The sequence below is a fragment of the Synchiropus splendidus genome, chromosome 13 (assembly GCF_027744825.2).
Source record: "Synchiropus splendidus isolate RoL2022-P1 chromosome 13, RoL_Sspl_1.0, whole genome shotgun sequence".
Lineage (NCBI taxonomy): Eukaryota > Metazoa > Chordata > Actinopteri > Syngnathiformes > Callionymidae > Synchiropus > Synchiropus splendidus.
In genome coordinates this window covers 18,076,638-18,090,197 of record NC_071346.1, presented here as the reverse complement: position 1 = coordinate 18,090,197, position 13,560 = coordinate 18,076,638, and the positions used below count along the sequence as shown (strand labels likewise).

The 13,560-nt window shown below is 40.6% G+C and overlaps 1 protein-coding gene across 7 annotated transcripts in view; it reads right to left on the bottom strand.

Annotated features, from left to right (window-relative positions):
- Positions 1 to 13,560, bottom strand: part of ctnnd2b (catenin (cadherin-associated protein), delta 2b) — a 117,442-nt gene that overhangs the window by 86,560 nt on the left and 17,322 nt on the right. For 6 of the 7 annotated variants that reach the window (XM_053882303.1, XM_053882304.1, XM_053882305.1 and 3 more), the window contains exon 2: positions 12,551 to 12,684. The exons of the other annotated variant lie outside the window; for it this stretch is intronic. In XM_053882303.1, coding sequence (XP_053738278.1) covers positions 12,551 to 12,679 — 129 coding nt within the window. In that variant the 5' untranslated portion in view covers positions 12,680 to 12,684. The remainder of the gene's footprint in view (positions 1 to 12,550; positions 12,685 to 13,560) is intronic. 7 annotated transcript variants of the gene reach the window in all.

Here is a 13,560-nt window from a genome sequence, read left to right as displayed (position 1 = left end):
ATACATATATATACATATATATATATATATATATATATATATATATAAATTAATAAAATTAATAAATGACTGCATGCACCTGCTCCATTAGTGTGTGTGTGCACGCGCATGCATGCCAGTCAAACAAAACCGGTGGCTATGTGCATTCATTCCTCCGTCTTATGTTAGTCGGAGTTCTAGCCCTTTTTTTATTATGGCTGCTTCAACAGGTCATGCGCCCAGGAAGGAGCTTGGAAATTGATAGAACCATTTATGTTTTGACGGAGATGAGAAAAACTATCAACTGTGGGAAACAAAGTTTTTGGCGCACCTGCGTCTGCTTAACTTGAAGTGCACCAGACTGAGCGACCTGCCTAGTGAGGCCAGCGAGGATGCAGTAGACGACGCAGCGAAAAATGAAGACGCGTATGCAGGGCTGATTCAACTGCTGGATGATAAGAGCTAAGGATTCTGAGGGAACATTACGGTGGTAAGGGGAAACCACGGGTGATCAGCGTATAGACAGAGCTGACATCTCTTCAGAAAGGTGTTAGAGCATCACAGATTACGTCATTTGTGCAGAGACTGCTATTACAACAGAGAAATGTGGAAGAGACTTTAAGTGATGGCTTGTTGATTGCAATGATTCTGAAGGGCCTGCCGGACTCATTTAAGTCATTTTCCATCCACATAAACCAAAGTGATGAAAAGTTGACTTTCACAAAGTTGAGGAGCTATGAGAGCACAGAAAAGTTTAATGCTGCTTGCTCAGAGGACAACAGCGTGATGAAGGTGATAGAAAAAGATGGCTGGAACATGAAAGTCCCCTGTTTTAACTGCAGACAGAAGGGACATAAAGCTGTGGAGTGCACTTCTGCTACGGCCGAGCATAGGGAACAGAGACTGTGGTGTAGTTTCCGCAAGAGTCCCATGCACAAGGATGCAAACTGCAGGCGGAAAAAGTGGAACAAGGTGAAGCGGGCGGTGGATGAGGAAGACCACACGTTTGCTTTCAAGGTGGGCCAAGTGGATGAAGTCCTGGTCAGCGGAGCGAAGGGAAAAGGCATCATGGTTGATACAGGAGCCACGTCGCACATTATCAGATACATCACGCAGTTCAAGGACTCTGACGAAAGTTTTGAACCACACAAGCATGTCCTGGAGCTGGGTGATGGAGAGAGGACCAGCGGCATTGCGCTGAAGAAAGGTACAGCCCAAGTTCGCCTGAGGGAGTGGTGGAAACGACGCTGATTGGGGCGTCGTACGTCCCATGTTTTCCTCAGGACATCTTCTCAGTCAAGGGAGCGACAGTCACCTTCAAAGAAGGTCAGAATTAGGGCTGGGTATCGATTCTAATTTCAAGAATCGATTCAATTCCGATTCTCATGACTTAGAATCGAGTCATGAGAATCGAATATGACCCACCTCACAAATCACGTGACGTGATTCGTGAGGTGGGTCATATTTCCGCAATACTGCAACACTTCCAATACCTCCATTAGGCATAACAAGCTAATTGCTATGCTTTTGTCGAATTTTGGTTTGGTCGCACCTGAACCCAATATGGTGCCAGACCGTTGCTTTGAGCGTTTCAGGCGTTTTCAAACCCGGCACGTTGCTAGTGTTGCCACTGTGAGGAGGCATGTTGTTTTGACTTTGGTGTCCCAGGTGCGCACCTGCGTCAAAGGGGTTGGACTTCACCCGTAGAATATGTGCTAAAACGTAAATTAATTAATCCGATCTTTGGACCTACAAATCGATTTTATGGAATTGATGTACGAATCGATTCAGAATCGGAAAATCGATTTTTTAAACACAGCACTAGTCAGAATAGACTCGTTCACAAGAACGGTGTGACATCCAGGTGTATGACTATTCTATTTAAGCACTGTTACAGATGATGTTGATCAGTGTCATGGGCTTTATGATGTCCAGACGAAATTCTAGGTCAATGTAATTATGAGGATGTGTTAAAGTTGGAAAATGTTACAGAGGGGATGAAAATCAAAGGTAAAACTGACTCTGACGAAAGTTTTGAACCACACAAGCATGTCCTGGAGCTGGGTGATGGAGAGAGGACCAGCGGCATTGCGCTGAAGAAAGGTACAGCCCAAGTTCGCCTGAGGGAGTGGTGGAAACGACGCTGATTGGGGCGTCGTACGTCCCATGTTTTCCTCAGGACATCTTCTCAGTCAAGGGAGCGACAGTCACCTTCAAAGAAGGTCAGAATTAGGGCTGGGTATCGATTCTAATTTCAAGAATCGATTCGATTCCGATTCTCATGACTTAGAATCGATTATCACGATTCAATTCGATTTGATCCGATCCAATCTCGATTCAAGTTAGTATTTAAACCATTTTCGGAGCTGTCGCCATAATCACATGACAAGTTACGCAACGTATTAATACGTTATAATCATATTGACATTCAACAGGAAATTAATGAAGGATTCATAGCAAATGATTATAAAGATCCAGACACAGAACGGCAGATGTGACTGGTCATGGGACTGGTGCATTATTAGAAATATGACATTAAAAATTCACCCAAAAGATGCTGCTGTTTAATACTAATGCATTTTTATTTTTTTATCAAAATGAAAAAAAGATATTCTCAGCCACTGAAAATGTAAACAGAGTGCTGGTTACTGACTTCACAGCAACCTGACGGTCATTGTGCAGTATGTAAACAGTTCTCTGTGGTTTGTAGTACGTACGACAAGAGGTCCCACTCCTCATCAATATAGTGAGTTGTCAGATTCGTGTAAGATTGCGAAGATGTCCACGTATCACTTGTAATGCCCACCCTGACGGCTGACTGAAGCTTACTTTTCACGTTTTCTTTTACTGACTGGTGCATGTTTGGGATAACAGACGTTTGTGAGACACCATAATGTAATGTGGCTCTGTTACTTTCATTAGCCGCCTGAAGCCCTTGTTTTCAACGACAGAAGACGGGCGCATATCTTTGCAAATGAAGCCCGCAATCGCTTCAGTTATTTTGAGCGTGCAGAATTACCCGGTAGTGGTAAAGTTCGCTCGAGTTTCATTTGTTGTGGCCCGGTGGATGGCTTGGAAAGGAGCTGTGGGTGATGTCGCGTCACGTGACGTGAGGTGGGTCATATTTCCGCAATACTGCAACACTTCCAATACCTCCATTAGGCATAACAAGCTAATTGCTATGCTTTTGTCGAATTTTGGTTTGGTCGCACCTGAACCCAATATGGTGCCAGACCGTTGCTTTGAGCGTTTCAGGCGTTTTCAAACCCGGCACGTTGCTAGTGTTGCCACTGTGAGGAGGCATGTTGTTTTGACTTTGGTGTCCCAGGTGCGCGCCTGCGTCAAAGGGGTTGGACTTCACCCGTAGAATATGTGCTAAAACGTAAATTAATTAATCCGATCTTTGGACCTACAAATCGATTTTATGGAATTGATGTACGAATCGATTCAGAATCGGAAAATCGATTTTTTAAACACAGCACTAGTCAGAATAGACTCGTTCACAAGAACGGTGTGACATCCAGGTGTATGACTATTCTATTTAAGCACTGTTACAGATGATGTTGATCAGTGTCATGGGCTTTATGATGTCCAGACGAAATTCTAGGTCAATGTAATTATGAGGATGTGTTAAAGTTGGAAAATGTTACAGAGGGGATGAAAATCAAAGGTAAAACTGAAATGTCTCATCTGCAATGTGAAGTGTGTACACAAGGTAAATTTGCTCAGAGCAGAAATAGGGAGGCAGATGAAAAGGCAAAAGTTGCACTTGAAATTGTACACACAGACTTAGTTGGACCTGTAGAGCTGACAGTTAAACATGGGTTCAAATATATCTTAGCATTCACTGATGACTATTCAGGTGCAATATTTACATATTTCTTGATAGCGAAGAGTGATACAGTCAAAGGTACAGAGCAGTTCATTGCTGATGTTGCACCTTATGGTAAAATTAACCATATTAGGTCAGATAATGGCATCAAGTTTACATCCAGTGAATTTCATTCCCTGCTCAGCAAAAATGCCATTATACATGAAACCTCAGCTGCCTATTCATCCCATTGGAATGGGACAGCTGAGAGGAGCTGGAGAACTTTGCCTAAGATGGCAAGTTGCATGTTAATTGAGAGTAGCCTACCAAAAATGTTGTGGACATATGCAGTTCAGACTGCTGCTGTTATCCGCAACAGATGTTACAACAGATGTGTAGGACATCCATATTATATGCTGACTGGAAAGAAGCCTGATCTTTCAAAAATTAAAATATTTGGGTCAGTGTGCTATGCATACAAACAGAACAAAAAAAAGCTGGACTCTCGATGTGAAAAAGGGATTTTTGTTGGTTACGACAAGAATAGCCCTGCATATCTAGTTTTCTGTCCAGACTCAGGGAAAGTGATCAAAAACAGGTTGGTGAAGTTTCTCACAAAGAGTGTCACCAAATGCCACACTCAGACAGATCAGTTAATAAGTGAAGATGTGTGTAGAGAAGGAGCTGAAACCCATCTACCAAAAACTAAGATAACAAAATCAATCCCACAGAAAATAAAAACAGAAGGGTGCAACCCAAGCCCCAATACAGGTGAAAGGGAAAGTGTTGAGAGCAGGTGTTACCCACAGAGGGAGAGGAGACCTCCTCAGTACTTCAGGGATTATGAGTATGGGATAAAATGCGATGATGACCATGCACTAACCAGTACTGATTATTGTTATAGAGTTGCATGTGATGTACCCCCAAACTCTAAAGGAGGCTATGAGCTCACCAGAGTCTGAACTTTGGAGTAAGGCTATGTAGGAGGAGATGAATTCTCTGAGGGAGAACAACATTGCCTGAAGTTAAAAATATAGTGGGGGGCAGATGGTTCTTCACAGTCAAAGAAAACCCACTTGAAACAACATACAAAGCTAGGTATGTAGCAAAAGGTTATAGTGAAGTTGCAGGCATTGATTATATTTTCTCCAACTGCTGATATTACATCTGTACGTAGCTTAATGCAAATTGCAGCTCAATATGGTTTAGAACTGCATCAAATGTCAAAACTGCACATTTGCAAACCCCTGTTGACTGTGAACTGTACAAGGAACAGCCAGAAGGATTTGAGGTCAAGTCAGACAGTTGAGTAGCTTGTCTGTAAGCATAACAAATCACTTTATGGTTTGAAACAGTCAGGGCAGAATCGGAATAAAATGCTACATGATTTCCTCAGTCAAAATGATTTTATTCAAAATCCAGCTGACCATTGTGTTTACAGTAAACACACTGGCGGTGTGAAAATCATACTGATGATGGGTCGGTGATCTTATTATTGCAGCAAGTGATAGTCAGACACTCAGAAATGTGAAAAAAGTTGGAAGAAAAATTTAAAATGAAAGATTTTGGCAAACTTAGACATTTCTTGGGCATTGATTTTGCACAAGGAGATGGTGAAATAAAAATGAAACAGAAAGGGTACGTTACAAAGATTTTGGAGAGGTTTGACATGACTCACTGTAAACCAATCAACTCCATGTGAAAATAAACTGAAATTTGAAAATGAAGATGAACCTGTTGATCCAAAGAGGTATCGAGAAGTGGTTGGTAGCTTGATTTATGTAATGACCTCTACTAGACCAGATCTAGGTTTCATTGTCAGTAAGCTGTCACAACACTTATCTGAACCAAAAATCCAACACTGGATAGCTGCAAAGCATCTATTGCGATATTTAAAGGGAACTGCTAACAAGGAATAGTGTTTATTTTGCCATTAAAGTCATTGATGTCTTTCTTTTGATGATGGCTCACAACAGTTATAGTTTCTAATGAGGGTCTTTCGGAAATTTAATTGCCCACCTCTGATTTACAGCCTGGCGAAAACTGAGAACTACGAAAGGCTTTTCTTCTGATCTTGAAGTGCCGATATCTACTCGACTTGTAAGTCAATTTTGTGTTCCTTGCTGTCTCTGTTGTGTCACCAAATCGTTTTTAAAGCATACAAATGTGTATATGCTTGCTCTTTATATGTAACTGTAGTATATATGTTTGTAGATGACCTGTGGTGCTAAAACTGGTACTAGACATACTTGGTGTATGGCAAAATCGTTTGTCAATGAATTAATTACCAGCAAAAATGATTTGAGTAAAACTTCAGCCACAACACTGGATGTAAGAAGAGACTTCTTTAAAGCGGATCTTTGAATATGCTCTTAACATATTACCTTATCATATTATATTATATCGTTGTGATCCAACAGGTCTAACAGTTCATTAACCTGTGTTAAGTCTGTAATTTCATTCGTCTCTTCTAACAATATTTTTGAGTGTTCAGTAATGTTAACCGAGGATAATATTACTGAGGTAGCCTGACAAAAATGTTTGTACATTACATTTTATATTGCATATGGTTTCGTCATTTTAGATTTCTAATGTAATTTGGATGAAATAGGTCATGATGATGATGTAGAAACAAGACATATATTTGTCAGAATAAATTACATTTTCATGATTAAAAGATGTGGCCTTTTTAAAAGTCTGATATGTATTGCACATTGAAGAAAAATGAAATGTTTTCGATGTGATGACTCTGTCTGCTTATTTTGTTGTCTATATAGAGACACATAACAATTTTGAAATTGGGTGTGATCCCATCGAAACAAGAATGCAGGCCAGGACTTTTTCATTGCCCATTCTACACCTATAAAGAGGCTCATTATATGGTTGACAATCATATTAAGGACCAGTGTACTGTGAACTACAAAGGTACTGTACATATTTGTGTATTTGCCCATTTTTGCACATTACAATTTAAGTCTAACTTGCTAACTTTACTGTTCTCTCTTTCAGAGTTTAAATCTTGAAGTCTTTGCTTCATTTGAAATGAATGAATGAGAGGCTCACAATAAAAACAAATTGCATTTGTGTGTTGTCTTGATTATTAGTGTATTGAAACTTTGTTTCAAGTGTTCTCCAGTATTTTGTGCGACCTGAGTACACAATTTAAATGTGTGTATTAGTATTAAAACACATATGTACAGCGAAACCACATACACAAAAGTCTTATTTCAGAGTAAGACTGAAGTATCTGTTTTATCCACTTGTAATTTTCATGTAAATTGAGAAGATTCAAGACGCTCATAAAATAACGTGCAGTTGTAAGAATTTACCACAGTATGGCGCCAACAGTCTATGATACGTTCCTATGGTAGTTGCGTAATTTTTAATAATCATTTTACAGATGAAAATGGAGCTCCTCGAGTATACAATTCGTGACGATGAGTGAAGATAAATTGGTTGCTTTTTATTGTTTGTTTCTTTGTTTTCCCACTCCTGATGTTTCATGCCGGTTTCATGTAGGGGGCAGACGGCTTGAACACAATGTGGGCGGAGCTAAACGTGGGCGTAGCTTAACGTTGAGCTCCGCCCTGTTCTCCAGGCTGCAGCCAGGGCATCTTGCCAATAAGCCACTATAGTCATGTATCAAAATATGATAGCAAAAACCAGTGTAAGACATTGTTTTTACCGTTGGTTTTGGGTGTGCTATCAAATGTGGGGAACTTATTTTTGAGATGATAACAAATGTGTTCATGTCCTCATGACTCATTTTTTATGGTCATTATGGTTCATCTGGTTTGGACAAGTGTAACATGTTGTATCTCATGTTATATCTGTAGCTGCTGCAGCTGTGTCCTCTGTCCGCCTGTGCACACCTGCTCGTTCCTGGTGAGAGACATGACCAGCGGCACATTTCATCATCAATTGTAGAAGAGAATTGGTAGAATTGGTAGGTAGAATTGTTTCTAAGTCTGATGTCCGCAGTCAATGAACATTTTGATGCTGATGCTCTGATCGCTGTTTGATGATATAATAACGCTAGAGAGGAAAAATGCTGCATCTTCGTCTTTATTATTCAACAGCGCTGTAGACAATGGTGACGCACCTCCACTGCTCCACTGAGAGAAGATGAACATGAACGGTTTCGCATGTTTTTCACAGAAGAAACCCGTAAGAAAGATCACAACGACAGATGTCCATTGCTCACGAAAGTCAAGTAGTGCATTCCAGACACCCAGAGTGGAATTACACTCATTCCCCAGCGGCACCGCCAAAAGAGAACTATTGCAGATGAGAACAGAGGGTTCAATGAAGAATGGACCAAATTATTTGCTTTCATACAAACAGGAGAGTAGTCATAGAGTAGTGCCCCATTCTCTCCAGGGTGCGGTGCAGGGAAAATAAACATTTAATCATGGATGCTCATCATGTATTTGGAGACTACTTAGTCATTTTGATAGTAGGCCAACTTGGGTTGCGTATTGAACTTTATGGCAAAATGTCTCGCAGTAGTAAGTATTAAGAGGCGCTCTATAATTCAGTGCTAAGTTTCGCTGCCCTGAAGGACGGCTCTAGAGTCTCACGTATTCAGCTTGTGAAATGCTTTTTAATCAATTCACATGCAAGACAGGGTATTTCACATGAAAACAACCTTTCACTGAGTTGACAATGCGGCAGAACGTTCTGAGAGTAGACGCTCCAGAGCCAGCTTTTTGAGGTGAACGACTGGTGCCCGCTAATGCCTACTTTTTATCGTGAATGCACCTTACACCAAAAGAAGTTTTTTGAGCTGCGAAAAAAGAATAAATGCAAAATGTACAAACAAGTGCACCAAAGGAGCCACGAACCATGTGGCAAGCACCTGTTTTGGTTAAGTTGTATTTGAGATGATTGTTCATAAAGGAAATCAGACAAAAAAGTCTAATAAATATAAAGCACAGTTTAACAGACATCTGGCTTACTAGATTTAAAGTTCATTACTTCAATGTTTTAAGTTGTCATGACCTAAAATAAACATGTGCCATGTATTTAGTGTACTTTTCACTGTTGATTGCATCGTAACGGCACACATAACTGCTTTTATTAAACCAGCACCAAAGACAAAATCACTTGATATTGCGTCACCTCACATGTTTTTCTTCTCTCACTATGCATTGCAAATCTTGCGTGTTTCAGTTCCAACTGCAAACATCTCTGAGACCAATGAACTGATGATCCTTGAGATGCTTGGACACCAGATGGGCACTGTGAAGGCGACCCACCTGGGATGGCTGACCAAGGCCCGTACAGTCCTGAAAGATCCTCAGCCTCTCCACAACATGGAAACTCCTGTCGGGCATCATTGCGGCTAAGATAAGTGGGTACATGGATAAATACATGACAGTGACACAGAAGGGCATTGCAAAGGACACCAGCAAAACACCAGGACAGTTGCTTGAGACTGCAGAACCAGAGAGACCAACCTATGCACTGCCTGGATTGATTACAAGAAAGCATCTATGACTCAATGCCACACTGATGGATCCTGGAATGTCTGAAGTGAAGGAGCACCTGACAGCAGGGTGTAAGTTGCTGGCAGGAAAAGCATACTTGAATCGCCATAACCAAGTAGCCGGAATAGTGTACAGAAACATCTGTGGAGAGTACAAACTGGAGACCCCGAGGTCAAGGAGGGAAACACCTCCCAAGGTGATGGAGAATGACCAAGCCAAGATCCTGTTGGACTTCCAAATACTGACCGATAAGATGGTAATGGCCAACCAACCGGACATTGTAATCATAGATAAGCAGCAGAGGAAAGCCATTGTGATGTGTAGCCATCCCGAGCGATGGGAACGTCAGGAAAAAGGAGCATGACAAACTAGAGCTCAAAGAAGAGCTAGAGAAATCCTGGAATGTGAAGGCAACAGTTGTGCCTGTGGTGATCGGAGCACTCGGGGCGGTGACCCCCACACTGGAGAAGTGGCTCCAACAGATCCCTGGAGAAACATCAGACTTGTCATTCCAGAAGAGTGCGGTCCTAGGAACAGCTAAGATACTACGCAGGACCCTCAAGCTCCCAGGCCTCTGGTAGAGGACCTGAGCTGAAGAGGAACAACCACCCACCCCACCTGGGAGAGTGGGGGGAAGAGTTTATATATATATATATATATATATATATATATATATATATATATATATATATATATATATATATATATATATATATATATATATATATACATACATATATATATATATATATATATATATATATATATATATATATAAAACATTCCCATATATATATATATATATATATATATATATATATATATGGGCTGTAAGTATCGCTGACTCAGAGTATCGCTGTTGAGGATGCAGATGCAGCTCCCAGCATCACAGCGGGTCTGAGATGCTAGGAGCTGCATCCAGCATCTCCAATCCCACGGCTTAAATGAGAGCTGCCATGCCTTCGGAATAACAATCTCTTTTCAAGTATGAACTCTCACATGACCAAACATATTAAAACAGAAGAATGCAAACAAGCGGAAAAAACACATCATGCATTCAATAAATGTCAAATCTCTCTCTCTGCTTCATTATTTCAGACCACTAATTTCTGCCGCAGTATCAGAAATGAGGTAAACCTACATGGGACAGCTGGAGGTGACACTCTCAGATATTAGAGTTTGATTGTGAGTTGGATTCTTAAATCAAGCACTTACATAAACATATATTGGGTCCCTTGTGATTAGGGATGCTCCGATCAGGATTTTTGCTGCCGATCACTGATACTGATCAGCCAGAGTGCCGATCACCGATACCGATCACATGGATTGACAGTGAATTTGTAATCAAAATGATGAGACATTCTGTGTACATGATGTGAAAAAATGAACTTTTCAATCATTTTAATTCAGACACGTTTTTATATACCTCTTCAAGCTGGCAAAATTGGAAAAACCTTGCAGAATGCAGAAATTATTCTGTCAAAAGGACAACTGAAAAACATTTATTTGATATGAGACCTCGCAAGTGAATCTCTAGAGACTGTGCTATTTGAAATATTTATATACTATAGTGGGGCTCCAAGACCGAGAACACTGCATTTATGAAAGTTTCCAGTCCAGATGTTTTCAAAAGTTGCAAAAAGATTCAGGTGGTTAACAAACACTGCACCTGACTCCAAACGGCGATGGATCCAGTCGTTTCCGTCTCCGTGTAAACAACACCTGAGAAAGGCTGGTCATCTAGCTTATTTCTTATCATTCTAAAAGTCACACTCTGACCCACGGGTGTTGCTAAGCGTCTGCTGTGCTAAGCGTCAGCTTGCTGCTGCGGAACTGACGTGTTTAATTTTAACGCGCTTCCCTGCACAGCATTTTCACGTGGATGTGCTACAGGATGCAAACTTTACATGACAGATTGAAAGAAGCTCCATAACAGGCATGCCGCAGGGAGTAGCAGACGCATCACAACCAGCGGGGCTTCATCAGAGCGCCGGCTGTCATACGTGATCAGTTGTTGTGATCGGAATTGACAGGTTGCTGTAGGCATTCACCGATCATGCTGAAACCTGCCGATCGTGATCGCTGACCAATCAATTGGAGCATCCCTAGTTGTAATGCATACTGCTGGAATTCACAACACCTTATAGCCTTTATTTAACCACAGCTAAACTGAAAATCAATATTTTTTTTATTTAAGGCAAATTCCAATGATGAACAAGATGTAAAAAAGCTCCATCATCAGGCAATTAGAAATCACCGTGAGTTATTGGTAAGGTGAGATAGTAGAACACGGTTTGACACTATTTGCTATTAAACGTGGTATTATTAACCATCACAAATTATACCCAGGTATATCATTTATACTGGTATAAATTAGGGATGGGACAGATCCAATCCAGTATCTGGCTCCCGTTCCAATGTACAATGGTGAAAGGCAAGAGACGTGCCATAGGAAGTCCATTCCAGTGATAGTAGTGAGCTTGCAGATCAGCAGCAGAGACTTCAGCTGAAAACATGTAGCCACTCAGCATACGACCGTTTAGCAGAATGCCCCCGGAGCAAAAACTCCCTTTTTTCCCAGTCCAGAGATGTGCAGTCTCTATGAGTCCGTTGGAAACCAAAGTAGACGTAAATAAAGTGGACTGGTGGTGATCATTGACAAAACATAACAGGAGAGCGACTGCAAGTGAGGCTTCATAGCATAGGAACGAACAGTTCAGTGAAACATCATGTTGGTTGTTTTTGATTCGCAAACACAGTGTGTGTCTTTAAAGTAGTCAAATATCGCTGCTGTTGGACTTCAGACGTCACTCCTACTTCACTAGTCAGTCAGAAAATTGATTTATTTATGCTACAAGAGCGAGTGTATGATGCTGATCAAATGAGTAGCGTCTAGCATCCATTCACCTTCTACATACTGTATGTCTGTCTTGGATTTAATAAATATCAAATGCCGGTGTGAAACCTTCAGCGTTGCAAATTAGTTTTCATTATAATGTTTTTACTGTTGTGAGGATTTAATGTTTTACACTGACCTCTAGTTGCCTTCTCTAATTAATGCACAACAATAATGGTGAAAAAAGCAGCACACTGAGCTTTGGTATTTGGTACCCTCAATACTCATCCTCACTATTCTTTCTGCTCAGATTTTTAGTTAACCCTTCTTAAAAAGGCGCACCATATGGGTGACAAGACAACAATGCATCACAGCCTCATAACGGCAAGGGTATTTAAGTGTAACAGCTCTTCATGTATTAACTTCACAACATACCTGTTCTTTGACTGAAGCAAGGATCGCAGAGGTGGTTTCAGACTCTGAACCCTCTCCATTGGGAGTATTGAATACGGGACTCAACATGGTTGAACTGGCAGTTTCTGACAAAACCTCAGGCACTGGCATACCTCCTGGAAGAAGATAAGAAATCACTTTTACTACCATTGCATATGCATGAATGAAGATGAGAACAGACCTGAGGAGCTTCCTCATTAACACATAACATTATAAATGACAAGACAAGTAACAAACATTTGCATGAAAAAAGCGCCAATGTCACAACTCAACAGCAAAGTAAACCACATTCCGACATGTTGAGTTTCTATTGACCAGAAAAAAAGCTATTTCAAATGGTTAAAACAATGTTTGACTGAAACCATGGACAAATGTTTAAAACTTCATAAATGAGGAAAAGACACATTAATTTCAACATTTGGAATTCTGTCCCACAAAGCAGACTAGATTTGATCATGATCAGAAACAATTAAGTAAAAACGATCTTGAATCTAATCATAGCCTCAAAAATTTTGTCCCATCAAAAATTTTGATGTCCCATAGTGGCGACTCGTCCGAAGTGGTCCTCACTGCAGAACACTGAGGGTGGATCTATTAAAATCTCTTTCTTGTGTTAAAAATACAATTACAACTACTATCATGAACTACAGTGTCATATTCTTGTTACTCTCACCGTGAAATGTGATTAACCTATACACCTAGTGCTGTATTGTGAAATTTTCCTGGATTTGCGTCATTTTTCAACGTTCCTCTCCACTCCAACTTGAAGCGGACACTGTCATAGGGCAATGCTGGCCAAGGCTGCAGCTCTTGGTCCGTTTATCTTCTCTTTCATTTTTTCAGGTGACTCCAGCGCTGAAGCTTCGTCAACCCGATTGACGTCTCTGCTATATAATCATTTGTTACACCAGAGGAAAAACGTCTGTGCCACTTTTTATGAGTACAGTACCAGCGTATTTTTCTTTATTTATACTATTTTCTTCATAGTAGAT